The sequence below is a fragment of the Octopus sinensis genome, linkage group LG15 (genome assembly GCF_006345805.1).
Source record: "Octopus sinensis linkage group LG15, ASM634580v1, whole genome shotgun sequence".
NCBI lineage: Eukaryota > Metazoa > Mollusca > Cephalopoda > Octopoda > Octopodidae > Octopus > Octopus sinensis.
This window is the reverse complement of record NC_043011.1, coordinates 32,879,636-32,898,500: the sequence shown is the minus strand read 5'-3', so window position 1 is coordinate 32,898,500 and position 18,865 is coordinate 32,879,636. Positions and strand designations below refer to the sequence as shown.

Sequence of the window (18,865 nt, the reverse complement as noted above, 5' to 3'; positions counted from 1 at the left end):
AATAAGGATTTCAGACTCTTGATTTTTCTCATACTAAATAAGTAAGAAGTTGTAAAAACAGAGAATGAAAAAAAAGATGCCATGATACCAGGTCTTTCGGTTTTTATTTATTTTTTTTCTTCTTTCTTTTCTTCTTTTTACATAGTTCTATACAACAGATAGTGCTTGGTGGTATTGGTTGGTGTTGGTGTCATAGGGTGGGGGTGGGGGGAGTGGGATCCTGTCAGTGCTCCACTGCTACGCAAACTCAGTTTACTACCAACATAGAGAATATTATACAAACAATTAGTAAACAGTACCTAACAGTAGACCACGGAGAGGATTATGTTAAGATCACAAGATAACTCAGTGTTTGGAAGCTGTAGTTTTTTTGTTTTTTTTATCACACTGGTAGGGCAGAGAAATTTAAACTCTAATTCAAAATCGTCTTTCTGTGATATATGCTTAATATAAGTTTCTCAGCTAGTTTATCTTAATCAATAGATGTATTCTTAAAAGGCTTTGATGACAATCTTTTAGAGGAGAACTGATATAATTAGAATAAAAAAAAAAAAATTTTAAATAATAATAATAATAATACACAAAACCTTTCCAATTTGTCAACAGTGACTAAACCAGAGACCTCAGTGGAATAAAAAATAACCCCCAAACAAAACAAAACAAATTTGTATTTTTTTCATTTTTTTTTGGGTAACAAAAGTCAGAATTTAATAGAAAACCCTCAATGTGGTTTGAACAAGCAGCAGAAATTTACATTGCTTTGACACTGAATGCAAATCATAGTAAGAGGTATATATTTGAAGATGATAAAATAACAAGAATTCCTATTTTTCTACAGTAAGAAATATAAATAAAAATATCAAATTATATATATATGTATATATATATAAAGGTGAAACAAAACCGTAATTTAGAACCTACTGATATGTGAAAGACAGTCAATCATCAGTGCTTATGTTGACCTTTGTTTTTTGGGGTTTTTTGTATTGTTAGGACTTGAGGTAGTTTAGAATAGAGTACAGCTTGTATCCCAACAGTCTCTGCTTTGTTTCTCTTTAAGTATCAAGTTGAGGCACCAGATTGTTCACAAATATATTTTTCTCACAGGGGAAACGAAATGATGCCACAAAGAGATATTAATTAAGAGAATAAATGGTTTTAGACAGAGATTTACCAAATTTTTGCATGCTCAAAATCCAAATTGAGGGTTTCATAAAATTTGCCAGAATATAATTCAAAAGAGAACAGAATTGAAAATATATCAATGAAAGTTAACTCAATTCCTAAGAAATTTGTCTGCATCAATATTTTCATGGCCAGTGGGTAAAAGGATGGGGGGAAAAATTAATGACAAAAAGAAAATGAAAAAAAAAAAGAGAAAAAGAAAAATCTTTCTATCAACTCTATGAAGATGATATTCTTTCAATATTTGATTCACATGAAGACACTAATGATACATAGAAAGAAATATATACCAACATTGAATTTATATATGTATATGTATATATCTTTTTGAGATTATTTTTTGAAATGGCTTTCATGCAAAGTAGAGACAACAAATACAGATGAAAAAAATATATGCATGTATATATATATATATATATATATATACCTATATACATATATATATATATATATATATATATATATATATATATATATATATAATATATACATACATATATATATACATATGAATATATATATTGTTATATATATATAAATATATTGTAATAATTCCTAGACAATATTTGTATGCAACTGTGACAGTAAAGGAACAAGTTATTGATAGCTATCAGACAACAATGCTGAAAGTGGACGGTGAGAGAGAAATCAGCAATAAATCAAGGGAGACCATCTAGCAGAAGTCTTACTGTAACACTAAGTTTTTTTTTTAAACAAATAAATAAATAGATAGAAATAAAAAAAAAGGAAAAGGAATAAAAAAAATTTTGATAAACAAAACAGAAATGTCTACAAGATGTATTAATGCCTATTGTTATTATTTTAACCTTTAAAAATTTTGAAGTGTTTTTTCAGTTTTAGTAAAACGCTAGGTGGAACTTTCAAAAGAATGATTTGATAGCTTCTAATTAATTTGGAACATGACCCCCAAACCCCAACTAGAAGGAAAAAAAAAATCATCAAAAATAAATTGTGTTGGTATGATTAAAGTGACATATGTTGAAAAAAAGAAAAGGTGTCCCTTAGCACTCGCCGCCACCTTTGGATTAATGAATGCCTAGAAGTAAATCAGCATAACCCTAGTTTGTTTCATATTATTATTATTATTATTATTATTATTATCATTATTATTAGCAGTAGTATTAGTAGTATTAGTAGTATTTTTGGGGTTTATTTTTTCCTGATTTTTATGAACAGTAATTCTTATTATAATCAACCAAAAGTTTTTAAAGCTTAAATGGAACCTTTTCTTGGCTAATGATTAACTTTGGAGAGTGATTAATGTGAACCTTTAGTCAAATGCTTCTGTACTGACTAGACAATGCTGACATGAAAGAAATAGAGAAAGAGAGAGAGGGAGAGAGAGAGGGGGGAGAGAAGACTGCAACTAGTTTTGCCCATGTCACCTCTACGCCTATGAGGTGTCAATGGGAAAAAATCACAACCATGACAAACAGATAAGTAAGAAAAATAGTCACATGTTTACAACAAGAAATAGTCTAGGACAACTAACAATAGCAACAGCGGATTACAATAATATCAGGAAAAAAAAAAAAAACTAAATTAAAAACAAACAAACAATGAAATTAGTTGTGACAGCAAGAAAGACGAAATGGAGCAGGGGAAAAAAAAAAGAAAAGACCAAGAGTGAAAAAAGACAAAAAGGAAGAAGAAAAGTGAATTGATAAGAATTATAGAAATAAATTAAATGAAATGTGTGGGGAGGTTTAAGAAAAAAACAACCTTGAAACAATACCAACATAAGGTTTTGCATGATGACTATATTACATCAATAATTAGTATTGTAATGAGAGGAGAGGAATTAGTTGATAAGTGATAATAGAAACAAGGCACAATTGGCAGTTCTCAGACAATATAAATCAATCCATGAAACATTGAAAAATATAGCGGACATCAATGGATTTACAAAGAAGTCTTAGTACATCTCACATGTGTAATATTTTAATAGGCATTCATTCAATGTGTAGTAGATGACATGGATTCAATATTGAATTCTTTTGTTCATGTGTGTGTGTGTGTGTGTGTGTGTATACATGCTTTTCTAGTGTGTGTGGTGTGTGTGTGCGTCTATGTGAGTAGTGTGCATATGCATGTGTGTGTGTGTACGTGTTTGTATGGCATGATTGTGTATGTGTACACATTTATACAAACATATAATGCACACACAGATATCCACATACATGTGAAACACACACATGCAAAATACATATACACATTCTTATATACATACATATATATGTATATATATATATATATATATATATATATATAAGCATAATATATATATATATATATATAGATATACATACATATATAAGCATAATATATATATATACACACATATATATACACACATATATATACACACATATTTATATATATATGCATATATATATATATATATATATATATATATATATATATATATATACACACACATATATATATGTATAATATATATGTGTATATATATATATATATATATATATATATATATATATATATATACACACATATTTATATATATATGTATGTATATGAAGTAAATGTGTGTACATAAACACATTGCAACCATATAAAGTGAGTTTTAGTATAAACAAACACACATCTACAAACAAAATCTTCCACTCAGTTTATGAACAAAAATAAATAATTAATTTTTGAATTAATGTAATACTGCTTCTAAAGAGACAAAAAAAATGGTTAAAAAATGGTACTACTATGACACAGCATAAATACTGCATTCATATTTGTATATAAATACAACTTTAGTAACTTAGTACAAATCAAAAAAAAAAAAAAATATATATATATATATATATATAGTGAGATTACTATTACCAGAGTAAAAATTAACTTAATCAAGCTATAATTCATTTGTTGAAACTACCAGTTTATTATAGCTAAAAGTGATACTTATGGATCTGTACTAAAATAATGCTGATGATTTTATTATTATTATTATTATTATTATTATTATTATTAATCCAAGTTACAGAGAAAAGAGGAAAGAATAAATAAATGTTTTATAAAAACTAAGCATATTCAAATGAGTGTTGCAAATATCAAGGGAAGTAATTCGCATTAAGTAGTTACTGTGCTGATGCTTTTGAACTGCAGATATATATATATATATCTATATATATATGTGTGTGTGTGTGTGTGTGTGTGTGTGTGTGTGTGTTTATGTATTTGCATGCATTTATATGTACACAATAGGCTCAAGAGCAGCTGCATGATTAAGAAGTTCATTACTTCTCAATGATATGGTTTTAAGTTTAGTCCCACTACTTGGCACCTTGGGCAAATCTCTTCTGCTATTGCCCTAGGATAACCAAAGCCTTGAGATTGGATTTGATAGATGCAAGCTGAGAGAAACCCATCATATACATACATATACACACACACACACATATATATACACACACACACATAAATATATAAATATATATATATATTAATCAAAGTATACAGTATTATATATCCATTATGGCCAATTTTACCAATCAATTTCACACTAGGGGTTCAACAGAGTGTTAGGTAACAGTCCGATTATTAACCTGTGGTTGTTGTTATGGAAGGAAATATATATATATTTGTGGTGTGTTTGTATGTAAACGATATATATATATATGTATGTATATATATATATATTATATATATATATATATATATATATATATATATATATATATGTATATATATATATATATTATATATTTATATATATATATATATATATATATAATATATATATATATATACACACACACACAATGAAATGCTCTACTTTTCAATGAAAGAAACAAAATCTCAAAACTTTCCTCGAATTTCCTACACTAAGTATTAAGTGAATTCTTGAGATCATATTCTTTATCAGAATTACTAAAAATAAAATTATTTAATGAAATAAAAAATAGAAATCAAGAAGCAACAGATCGTTCTAGTATCGTAACAGATTGTAAACTACATTCTCACTAGAGTAAAATTATAACCATCACCATCATCGTACCTATTACCAGTTATATATATATCTTCATAGTTGTTGTTAGTTAATGTGTAAACGATGTGTAATACAAATTGCTGGACTCAATAAAAACAGCAGTTAAAAAGAGAAGTCTGAGAAATATGCCAAATGACATGAGAAATATATTTAAGGAAACAACAATGAAGATGATAAAGATTCGGGGGAGGAGAACAAAAATATAATAAAGCAAAACAAGCTGAAATGATAGGTTAATAATGAATTAATAAATAAACAAATAGATTGATAATTATTTCTATTTTAGGCACAATGCCACAAAATATTTTGTGAGAAGAGTACAACCAATTAATTCGTCCATACTTCTTGATTGGTACTAATTTCATTGACTCTTGTGGGATTCGAAATAGTTCAAAATAAAAATACAAATAATAATGATAATGTTGATAATGATAATAATAATGTTTAGAGAATGGAATAAGCTGTTCCATTCAAAACTGCTCATCATTTGAAAAAAAGGGTGAAGGAAAAGAACCAAAAAAAAAACTAAAAGAAAGTTACAGCAGAAAGCAGCATACAGTTCAAAACGAGGAAAAAATTCCCTCACATTAATTAATTAATTAATTAATACATTGTAAGTTTTATAAAATGTATTATTTTACCTTCCTCAAATGATTTTTTTTATTTATCTTTGGTTAAAATGTCAATTTTAAAATCATGATTCAAAATAGAAAGGAAAGCGTTTATTCATTTGTTGTTGTTTGTTTTTAACCTTTTTTCTTTTCATTTTATCTTTTTTTTTTGTTTTACATTTCAAAAACTTTTCTGTACACATTTCATTTCATAAAAGGTAACAACAACAACAACAACAACAGAGAGATAGATATATTCAAGAAGACATAGAGAATGTGCCGATCACATTTTCATCACCATGGCAACAACAATAATTGAAATGACAGCAAAGAAGAAGCATTATCTAACTATATCCAATGATATTAATAATAATAATGATAATAATAATAATAATAATAGACTATACAATAACATGTAAAAAATATTGCATGTTTTTGTACATTGAGATTAGTTTCAACTGTTCATGAGAAATTACAGGAGAATGATAGCCAGTATCCTGTGACAGAGACTAATACAAAAGCTAGAACTAATTACTTCAACTATTGAGATTTATCAAGATTTTATCTCATGGGTTAATTACTCCAGAAAATAGATTTATGTTATATATTCCACTAATGTCCAAATCATATTATAATACAGGACTGAAACTAGGGATCGATTTAAGTGTTTTTCCAAAGAATATTTGTTCTAACATATGCGTCATTTATAAAATGAAAGACGACACTAAAATATTTTGTTAATTTCAATAGATTTCAAACAAACCATCTTAAAAATGCCAAGAAATAAAAAGAGAAAGAGAGAGAATTGTGTGTGTGTGTGTGTGATATGTGTATATGTAAGAGAGAGGATATGTGTTTGTGTGTGTGTGTATTTGTTTGAATGTATGTATGTGTGTGCATGTATGTGTATGTTTAAAAGAAAAATAATGAAAATAAAGGTTGAATGTCCTTTTAGGAGTTAAAATACAAGTTGAAGATTAATCTAGTCCTATTGTGAAGAAATAAATAATAACAGGATATACAACAAAGAAATAGCAGTTAAAACTAAAGAATGGAATAATTCTAACTAAAGAATGAAATAATTCTAACAGGATTAACCCTTTTTCTTTTATGTTTTTTTTTTTTTTTTTAATTGACATTTTCTTCTGCTAAATGTTAACAAAATTGCTGCCAAAAATTCAAATTTACAAATCTGATATTTTTTTCTTTTTATTATTTAGAAGGAAAAAAAATGTGGAAGACATAGTAATGATAAATAGAAAGAATATTATAATCAATGGCGTAAGAGAATTTCTTTTCACATCTTCACTCAAGAAATAAGACGAGTCTATTCTCTTGAAGAAGGCCTCGTTGTGAGTTGTAACATTTTGGCTAGTGACCAGAACCAGACTTTAGCAAAGTGGGGTTTTTTTTTTTGTTTTTTTTTTTCAACAACTTCCTGGCTCTTATCTCAGGGCTTGGCACAAACATTTGGAAACTACAGTAAACCTTCAGCATTTCAGATCAAGTCAACCAACTCCATCAGTGAGAAAAGTAAAATTTTAACCATCAGGGCCAAATTGACACAACGAAAATATTATCTGTGAAACATATAAATACTTCATGGAAACAACAACTCATAATAGCTGACTGAGGTAATTCTGTCATGAGAGAGTCATTAGAAGCTTTGCTGTGAGTGTATGAATGTATGAAATATATCTGTATATATGTGTGTATGAGTGTGTATGTGTGCGTATTTGTGTGTGTATGTGAGGTTTTATCTTTCTTTCTCTAGATGGGTTAATAAAATTATTTAAGAATAAATTGCTGAAGAATTCTTTTTTTTTTTTTAAGGAAGACTATTGTCTCTTTAGAAAGATGAATATTATAATGAAATATGTGATAGCACCAGATTTGAAATGTTAATAGTTAGAAAGAAATAATTCAATTGCAATTGGCGAATTTTCAAACATAAGCCTAATGTCCTTGCGGTGTAGCATAAACGAGGAATTACTGTCACAAGATTAAATGTCCAGCTAGGTAGATGCTTTACCTGTTATTGTAGTGTTATAAAACAAACTTTTACATACACTAATCCATGCAAGCACACACAATACACACACGTGTGGGTGTATATATACATACATACCTACACACACACACATATATATATATTATATATATATATATAATATATATATATATATATATATATACACACATACACATACCTACAAGTAAATATATGCACATATATAAAGTATATATACTCATGCACAGACACACACACACACAGATGTCTAAATGTGTAAATGTAAAGGTATTTATCTATTTGTGATAATTGAATGCCGGAACATATCAAAGAGAAGAGGAAGAAAATAAACTATTTTTATTAACTGGATATTTAGATACTTTAAACTGATGTTTCATACTTCACACACAAAACTTATTCAAATGAATTCACCTAATTAATCTAACAGAAGAATGATGTCACTTGCTAATGATAAAAATAAAAGACATTTAGATCAGTGTAACAGCAAAAACAAAATGTTCAGTTCTACTGCATGTAACAAAAATTTGCAACTGTATGGCTCCTTTTGTGTTGAGTGACAATAATACTTTTAAAGCACATATATTTTAATAGACTGTAGATGCTAGGAAAGAGAAGATTAATGTATTTAAGCTACAAGATTAACAGATTTTTTCCCAGTTTAATTCCATTGTTTAAAAAAGTTCAAGTATTAAAATGAAGTTCTATTTAGAAAAATCTTATCCAAACTTTGTACCAAAATTACTGTCATTAGCAATTTAATCTGTTGTTTTTTCTTTCTTGTTTCCTTTCTCTGACAACATCTCTCTTTAAGCTCCACAAGCTTTTAAATGAATGCTAAAAAATTATCAATTTTTCAGAACTGGATTATTGGATGGCTAAATGCGAAAAATAGAATTATATGAAGGCTACATGGACCAAAGAAACAAAAACATAATTAAACAAATAGATAAATAAAAATTAAAATGTTTAAAAAGTGAAAAGAAATGAATATCTTATACAAAACTATATTAGGAAAATAGGATTATATAAGGAGTATATGAATGAAAAACGATTAAATTATTATTATTTAGGACTAAAGAACAAAACAAATGACATATGAGAACCAAAGAAAAATATTCCACATTTACCTTCAGAATTTAACTATTTTAATTAAATTTGGTATCAGTCACAAGTCTTATTTGTTATTAAATCTATTTAATAAAGCATTATTTAACAGAATTTTTTTGTTTCATTGCTATTACTTGCATAGCAGTTATTATTTTTTTTTAGCTCTTAATCTAATATAATTAACTTGGTGTTATAGACAGCTTTGCCAACAGAAGCAAATCAGCAGTGAGACTTGGTAACTAAATATAAGCAGAAAGAGTGACAAGTAAAGTGTTCATAAAATATTTCACAACACAGGCAAGTACTGGCAACGAAGGAAAAGTACAAGATTAATGTAGTAGAATGATTCAATGAAATAAATGATCAGAATGGAAATAGTTTTGGAAAACAAGTGGCTTAATTTCATTTCTAAGAGCTAACTCGAAAGAAATTTGTAATTTGGTTTCGTGAAAATGAAGCAATAAATTTGTATAGTTTAAGGAAATAAAGAGCACATATAGCATTATCTATTTATCTAGATCCTTAACAATGTTTCGTAAGTGCATATGAATGATTTAACACTAACTTAATTAATTAATTAATCAATTGAAATGATAGATATTATTTGCGACAGAATTTCTGTTCAAGTTGCTACAGTGAAATAAATAATTAATGAGGTAAGTTAAATATAAAAAAAAGATGATTGAAAATTTAAAATATTGCAAGAATACACCTGACATTTGATTGTAAAACAATTGTAAATGTATTCCAAGTCAAAGAGGGAAAAATATATATATATATTTGAATTAATTACAAACACATTGTGGAAATCTCTTAAGATAGATGATATCAGTGATTTAAGCTTTGGTACTTTTAGAATGAATATTAAACTGAAAGAAAAAAAAAAGTGATTATTTCTTAATGATTTGATTTTATTGTCACCGGTCTATCACTATGTTTTTCAAAATTCTAATGAGTATCTAGTGCAATTTTCAATGGTGAATAATTTTAATAAATATTTGAAAATCCTCTCAGTTGCAAAAAACACCCCTAAAAAAAAATGAATAAAAAACCTTCCTGATTGTAATTTAAATACAAAAAATTTTCAAAAATGAAAAGAATACTGATCTGGATTAAAATCTATATTAATCTGCTTAAATCTACACACATGAAAAGTAAAATGTATCAAATATTCTTGGAATGGTTGCATTTTTAGAAGAACATTGGAATCTTTAATGCTCTCAAGATACTTAAGAAATATTTATGTGAATTGAAATAAAGTATATTTAAGGCAAATGCTCCATTTAACAAGATTGTTGCATACAGGGCACTATAAGATACGAGTGAAGACCATGAAGCAAGTAGTGCCAATGTAGTGGAATGTGAGAGTATTTCCTTGTATAACAGTAAGAATGAAGTAATAATGATAAACTTAATATATCTGGTACTCAGAAAGAAAAAAAAAAGAAGATAATAAACCAAAAAAAAAAAAAGAAAAAAAAAAAGAAACCGAATGTTTAGGATCAGCCAACAATGAGAGATTACTAATTAAGTTTAATGGAAACAAAAAGCTTAGACAGACAGACACACAGACACAAATGCACAAATATGCTACACATAACATAGAATTTTTTTTTCACTCTAAAAAGTGAACAAATGTAAATTAAAAGAGAAAAAAATATATATGCATGGAAATGTTTGTCAAATAATAAAAGGGAAAAAAAAAAATCGAAAAAAGAAGCAAAAGTATTTTTCACAACCATCGAAAACAGGGAGAAATCTTTAAGTAGATGACTAGATCGGAATTTAAATTGAACAATAAGCATGTCTTATACAACCTTTTTTTTTTTTTTCCATATAAAGAAATGATATATACTGCATACAGCTTCATTATGGTAATGTAGTAAGTTGGAACATGACCATGTTATAGGCTTCCAATATGGCCGTAATGTGACAAGTTTCATTTTGGCACATTACCACATACAGTTCCAATATAGTAAACATGGAAGTTTGGTACAATACCATGTGTAATAGCTTCAATATGGCAATATGAATGTTTGGGCATAATACCACATACATATATATATATGTATGTATATACATATATATGTATGTGTGTATATATATATATATATATATATATATATGTGGCTTTTAATATGGCAATGTGGCAGTTTTTAAGTACATCACCATACCTATAGCTTTAATTTAAAGTAGTGTGGCAGATTTTTGACACATTACCATATAGATCCTCGATATGATAGTGTGGCATTTTTAGGCACATTACCACATGTAGCCTCTATATAGTAATGTGGTAGTTTGGCACATTCATGCAAACATCTTCAATGAAAAGACAAAACAGTGGTGGTGGTGGTGGTGGTGGTGGTGGCGGGGAAATAAAAAAAAAAAACGAAAATAAAAATATGAAAAATGATTGCATTTTCTTTACTTCAGGAAAGAAAAAAAGCAGAATGTAGTAGAAGAGCCAAGAGTGAGAGGGAGAAGGAGATTGAGGATGATAGAGGGAGTTTGAGTAAGAGTGAGAGAAAGAGAGAGAAATGAGTGGATGGATGAGTAAAGATTTGGTGATGTAACGATTGATGAGAGGGAAGATGGGGAGCTAAGAAAACTAAAAAATTAAAATTTGTAAGTTTTACTCAATGCATTAAAATATCTTGTATAGAACAACAGCGTGGGTAAACTTTTAAGGCTGGATGTTAACCAGAAAGCAGATAATGAAGATGTTTTAAATACGGCAAAGATTGGAAAATTACATGGCTTTATGGCTTTGCTATGAATGAAAGTCAATTGATTTATATAAACCAACTAAATCTGATAGACAATCTTAGATAAGAATTATATGGTAGAAAAGTTTATCCATCTAACCAAGTTAAGTTACATAAAATTTGCTTGGATAATAATGGACTAGTATATTCAGAATCAGAAAGGAGTTTATGAAATAAATGTTTGAGTATTAAAGCTTGAAGTTAATTTGAGGTTAAGAATTAAGGTATTTGCTGTTAGATGAATGATGAGAGATTATCTAAATATTTGATAATGATGGCAAAGAGTATGAAGATGAAATTGTGAATGAAGATCAGTAGTATTAGAATGAAATTCAATCACAGGAATTTGATATTCTTGGATATAGGTAAGATGAATGATTTTTTAAAATTTTCTTTGTTATAAATATATCTTAAACTTGAAAAATAAATTTTTGGTCCTATTGGATTATTTAAAAAAAAAAGAAAAGAAAAGGAAAAGAAAACAACTTGTACATTATTGTCACCATGTATGTACTTATAATTTTTCTTTGGTTATTTTGATAGCACCTTTAGAAAATTTCAGTTAGCTTAAAAAAAAACAAAAAAACATTGACCTACATTATTGGATGGAAGGAAACACAGATGGATACATAGAAATATATCTCTATATATACCCATCTTTATTACATGTATATTTTATACATATATACATAACACACACACATATATATATATATATATATATATATATATATATACATATATATATACACCATACATACACACACACATACACACATATGTATGTATGTATATATGTATAAGTGTGTGTGTATAATATATATATATATATATATATGTGTATGTATATGTATACACACACATGTATATGTATATTGAGAGAGACAGAGGAGAGAGAGAGAGAGAGAGAAAGAGAAAGAGTAAAGGAATAAAGAATGGTCAGAAAGAGAAAAAAGAGAATGGTCGGGAAGAAAAAAAAGAAGGAAAGAGTATTATCCAAGTCCAACGAAATGCAAGACATTTCGTTGATAATTTCCCTGTGAAAGAATTGGTGCGGTGAATAAAATAGGAACAGTTGACTGTGGTGAATTGTTTGGCATTTGGATTTAGAGAAATTAAAAATAATAAATAGGATTTAATTGAACAAAAAAAATATAAATAAATGCAAAAAAATCAAAAACAACCCCCACCAAAAATAAAAAAAAAACATGATTTTTGACTGGATTTTTTTCTTCTATAATATGTCATGAACAAAATATAATGGATGAGACTAAATGGTGTTTGGATGAGAAATTCATGATGTTTTGGAAGTAAAATCCATGGCAACTTGGATGCAGAATTCAGAGTTTCCAGGATGAATGTATGATGACTGTTCAGCTTGAAGATTCTATTCGGTATGCATCGGTGAAGTAGCATCTTTTTCAGCTGGGGGTAGAGCAAGTGACATATCGGAAATTGGAACAGTGGTTCACATGACGATGAAGAGTGATCATGAGTTGAGTATTTGCTTTGGTGTTTTTTTTTTCTTTTGAAAGAAAATAATAATGATAATAATAATAATAATAATTATAGTAATAATCCTTTCTATTGTAGGCACAAGACCTGAAAATTTAGGGTAGGGGGATAGTCGATGACATCGACCCCAGTGCGTAACTGGTACTTGTTTCATCGGCCCTGAAAGGATGAAAGGCAAAGTCGACCTCGACGGAATTTGAACTCAGAACGTAAAGGCAGACGAAATACCGCTAAGCATTTCATCCAGCGTACTAACGATTCTGCCAGCTCTCCGCCTTAATAATAATAATAATAATAATGGTGATGATGATAAAATACAAGACTGAATATAACAAGATTAGTACAGAAATTAGAAAGGAATATTATTGTCATTTCTTTTTCTTTGTAAAAAAAAAAAAATGGTTAAAGTGCATATTCTTATGAGGTGACAATTGAATGATTTCTATAAGGTAATGAAAAGGTTGATGATGATGATGATGATGATGATGACGATGGTGATGATGAGTGTCACTTGGGAAATGCTGCCATTGTTGTTGCTTCACATTATCTAGGAAATTATAAATAGGATGCTGTGTGGCAGAAGAATCAAGGAATGAAATGATTGATGATTGATGATTGATGATTGATGATCAGTGATTTTAGAGTGAGTCAGAGGATATAGATCTATTTTGCGAAAAACCATCCTGATGAATGGCGGAAAACTAATTCATTACCTAAATCTATTCAAGATGTTAATTAGTAAATAATAAGCCATTAAGTAATTTAACAATCTTTGGCTGATATTGAGATCTTTTCAGCGTAGAATCTCAGCTGACCACATTCCTTTAGAGTTAACGAGAAGCAGTCAGGTAAGAAAGGCCACAGACATTCTCATGCTATTTGCAGCATTGCATTCCTTCTATGTAATTAAAAAAAAAAAAAAGCACGTACAACAGACATGGATAACTCAGCATTAAAGAGATTTACCATTTTTTGTACCAAAACATTAGAAATTAATGACCTCCATATAAGAGATATGCACAGATATATTTTTGGTTGGCACAGTTTGGTAGCATTTTCCCCTCCCTCTGTTTTGCCATGTTTCGTACTTTTTCCTATTTTGTAGGAATATGCTAATATACTGACTCTGGACAATATTTTTCGATGCCTTTGAAAACTTTAATAAGTAGAAATGTTCTTTGCAATTTCATTTTTTTTCTTTTATAAATATTTTTGTCCAACGTTTAGATTATTATTATTATTTTTTTTTTTTCAATGATCCAACCAACAACATGGTTTTTCATTAGAGACTTCGTTTTGTATAATGCAAGGTGAGAAATGTTGAATTCAGTTAGAAAAGAATGCCCGTTTACATCCGAGACATTTTGTCATTATAGCAATCTTGAATTGGTTAGGTGAGCTTGACGGCACAAAATACTTGCAAGATACGGTATTTATCCAGGACAATTTAGCTGAGTTAATTTACTACCGGGGATGACTCCAGTTATAAACCAACAGATTCTTTACAGAAAATAGAATCCAAAAGTTTTTTCTCATATATATGTATATAAATATATATATATATATATATATGTGTGTGTGTGTGTGTGTGTGAGTGTGTGTATGCATATATATATATATATATATATATAAATATATATATATACATATATATATATATATGTATGTATGTATATATATCTCCCATTCAACAACACTTCCCATCCCACTCTAACCTTAAATATATTTTCTTTTACAACCAATTTGAGGCCAAGTAAAACTGCGAGATCTACACTTTCAATAGAGGGTGATAAAATAAAAGCATCTTACCACATCCCTCTCATTTCTACAAGTTATTAAAAGCAGGAAATCATAATCCGTAGGTCCTATATGATACATGCTTCTATCTGAACCACTATTTATTGGATGCAATTCTAAGAGAGTGGACTTCACAACAAAATAAAGATGTAGCACCAACATTAAAGAAAGACAAGTTGATTTTTGTGGTAGGTGAGACTAAATAAAATGACTTTTGCCTTTTTTTTTTAATGTTTTCTTTCTGTAAAATTATTTGATATGGCTTGTTAGATGACAGTTGAAGTCAATGCGGTCTTTGCAAATAATGTGACAAATGCCACAACGGAAAGGCTCTCCATTGTGTGAATGAAAGCCGTTGTGTAGGACATAGGTGGAACAGTCATCAAAAACAATGTGGCAGTGAACACATTTGAAAACCTTGCCCTTCAAGATGAGATAAGTCAGCATTGATTGATCATCAGCATCTCTGTCTTTCTGGCTCATTACAACTAATCCAGGGGAGGGACTTGAAGATTGTGGAGCATTGTCATAGTCACTGCCGTTAGTGCTACTACATCGGCGCATTGGATGTTTCTGTTTGCGAGTATTGGTCGATGATGAGGTCGAAGAGGATGAGGGCATCATTCGAGAGTTGAGATTGAGACGAGTTATGGCAGATGGCAATTGCTGTCCTCCATCTTCATGGGGTGCAATGTTATCTGGAAGAAGAGCACCATCAGGAGATTTGGAACTACATATACTGGAATTTTCTGGAGATTGGTGAGGGAGATTAGTAGCTGTTATGTCAGCATCTACCAAATTATCATAATGTGAAGTTTCATATCGAAAGATTTGATTACTGTTGGTTTCACGATTACTACTACTAATTATAGATTCTGAACTGAAACGACGATGACGGTTTACTGTTGTAATCATGTCCACTGGTTCTTGGTTGGGAGGGATGTTTTCTTGTCCTTCCGAGATCTCTGATTTTTTAATATTTTCTGAATGTAATGAATGAGTGGAGAGATCTTCTGGATGGTCCATTGAGGGAGTGAATGATTTAGAGTTAATTGACTGGGCAATGGAGTTAATGGACTGTGGAACAAATGCATTAAGAGATGGAGCATTGGACATTGGGGAGAGAGAGACTTTAGCTAAAGATTTACTCACATCTGGACTGTTATAAGCTAATGGTATATGACTAGAGTAATCAGGTTTACCTTCATCAGGGTCAATGATTAAGGATCCTGGTGGAGTGCTTGCCCCTGTGTGATCATAATCCCCATTGGGCATTCCTATGTCAGTACCTTGCCCATCAGAAAGAGAATATATCAAGGCTGGATTATACTGATTGGCATGGTGGGTGGCTACGTGGTCCTGTAGTTCAGGCCAAGATCCAAATGTCATTTGACAAAGTCGGCACCGTCGATATGTCATGCTCATGTGTCGGCGTTCATGCATTTTGTAGCTTCCACATTGGGCAAAAGTGCGGCCACAAATTTTACACTGATAAGGCTTTTCACCAGTGTGTACTCTCTCGTGGGTACGTAATGTACCAACCTACAAAAGAAAAAAAAAGAATAGTGATGAGATTATGAAAATTGAAATAAAGAGTTAGTTTTCAATCAGTAATTTTTTTACTTTAGGGTAGCTGAAGGAAATATTTGATTGACAGTAAATACATCGTTAACCCCATTTCCAACCATATTAATGTTGAAATGCAGTGCCTTTATTTCAATTAATTTAGTTAAGAAAAAGCAAAATATGAATTTAAGAACAGTAGCTGTTATTATTATTGGTTTGAAATTAAGGCAGCAAGCTGGCAGAATTGTTAACGTGCTGGACAGAATGCTTAGCAGTTTTTCACCCGTCACTGCGTTCTGAGTTCAAATTCCAACCAAGGTTGACTTTACTTTTCATCCTTTCATCATCATCATCATCGTTCAACGTCCGTTTTCCATGCTAGCATGGGTTGGACAGTTCAACTGGAGTCTGGGAAACCAGAAGGCTGCGCCAGGCCCAGTCTGATCTGGCAGTGTTTCTACAGCTAGATACCCTTCCTAACGCCAACCACTCCGTGAGTGTAGTGGGTGCTTTTTATGCGCCACCTGCACAGGTGCCAGACGAGGCTGGCAAACGGCCACGATCGGATGGTGCTTTTTACGTGCCACCGGCACGGGGGCCAGACGAGGCTGGGTTGATAAATAAAGCACCAGTTTAATTCACTGTGGTAGATGTAATCGACTTAATCCCCTCCCCCAGGCTGCCCTTGTGGAAAAAATTTGAAATCATGATAGGCTTGAAATTTTAGCACAAGGCCAGCAATTTCAGGAGAAAAACGTCAGTTACATCGACCCCAGTGCTCAATTGGTACTTATTTTATTGACTCAGGAAGGATGAATGGCAAAGTCGACCTTGGTGGAATTCGAACACAGAACATAAAGACATGAAATACCATTAAGCATTTTTTCTGATGTGCTAATGGTTCTGTTAGCTTGCTGCCTGAACTTTCATTATTATTAATCTAGTGTCTGAGACCTTGTACCTCCAGTATAAAGGATTATTAATCTAGTATCTGAAGCATAAATTACAATGGAATTTTGATGGAAATTTTTGATTTAGAAAATTATTAAACAGGCAATTTGTATAATAGAACCAGAGGAACAAGAGGCAGTTCTATGGAGGTTGGTATCAAAAGGGTTAATGGAGAATGTGTGCTGACCATAGCTCATTAACTCAGGGTCCTCTTTCAGGAGATTGTAATATTTCAAACCTCAATTCTTTAAATCAAAATATAATTTCAACCTCATTTAACACAAACCTTTCTCTCCCCACCCTCTCCCTCTCTCCTGTTCATTCTTATTCATCACTCACATGGAACCATATGAGACTATCATTAGACCCACTCTTTCAGTTAAAATACATTCCCAATTTAAACTAGTCTTAAGAATCTCTACAGAGAAAGAAACTACATCGAATTTTATTTATCGCTCCTTAAATGATTACATCATCTACATAATGTCTACAATACCTATTGTTAATAATTCTTACCATTTCACAAACTATGTCCTTACAGGGAAGGAACTGATAACATTGAGAGCTTGGACAGAGACAAGCTCTGAGAATTTGTTGTTTGAATAACATTATTACACGCCATTAATATTTGGCTGTTGCCATAGAATTATTGACAATCGAATAATATACATGCATACATATACACATGCATACATACATACATTAAGGCTATCATTGGTTTCATGTTAAGAAAAATTGGAAAACATGTTAAAATCTTAACAATTTTTCATGTTGATCACATGGAAGAATGGTGCTCATCTCCATTTTGCATAAACAAATAAAGACACTCTATCCACCAATGTTGGGTTGAGCACTCATTTTCATCGTTTGACATTGCCTAATAGTGGTTTTATCTCTAATTCATATTTTATATATATATATACATGATAGATCGTTAGCTACTACACACATTTTTTTTCTCGCCTTGTTTTTTTCTGTGTATCTTTCTGTAGAAGAGCGTAGGCTCGAAACGTAAAAGATTTTTTCTGTTCCTGAGCCCTATACTAATACACTTGTTTGTTTGTACACCACCTGCCTTCATCTTTTCATCTTTTGTTTATTTTCGTAAACTTTCCCTTTATATATATATATAAAATTGCAAACATGGCTGTGGAGTTAAGTTTGCTTCAGAACCATGTGGTTCTGGTTTCAATCCCACTGCAAAGTTCTTTGCAGGAGATGGGTAATCATGGGTAATCTGTGACCAGTGGGACTTTCTGAATGGTACACCTAACAATAAATTACCTTGAATGCTTTTTTAACAGTGTGGCCC

At 30.2% G+C, this 18,865-nt stretch overlaps 1 protein-coding gene across 1 annotated transcript in view; it reads right to left on the bottom strand.

Moving 5' to 3' along the window:
• Nucleotides 1-14,923: 14,923 nt before the first annotated feature.
• The window catches only part of LOC115219669 (zinc finger protein 271-like), a 16,935-nt gene continuing 12,993 nt past the window's right edge, over nucleotides 14,924-18,865 (bottom strand). Inside the window, exon 3 of the mRNA XM_029789845.2 lies at nucleotides 14,924-16,578. Coding sequence (XP_029645705.1) covers nucleotides 15,286-16,578 — 1,293 coding nt within the window. The 3' untranslated portion in view covers nucleotides 14,924-15,285. The remainder of the gene's footprint in view (nucleotides 16,579-18,865) is intronic.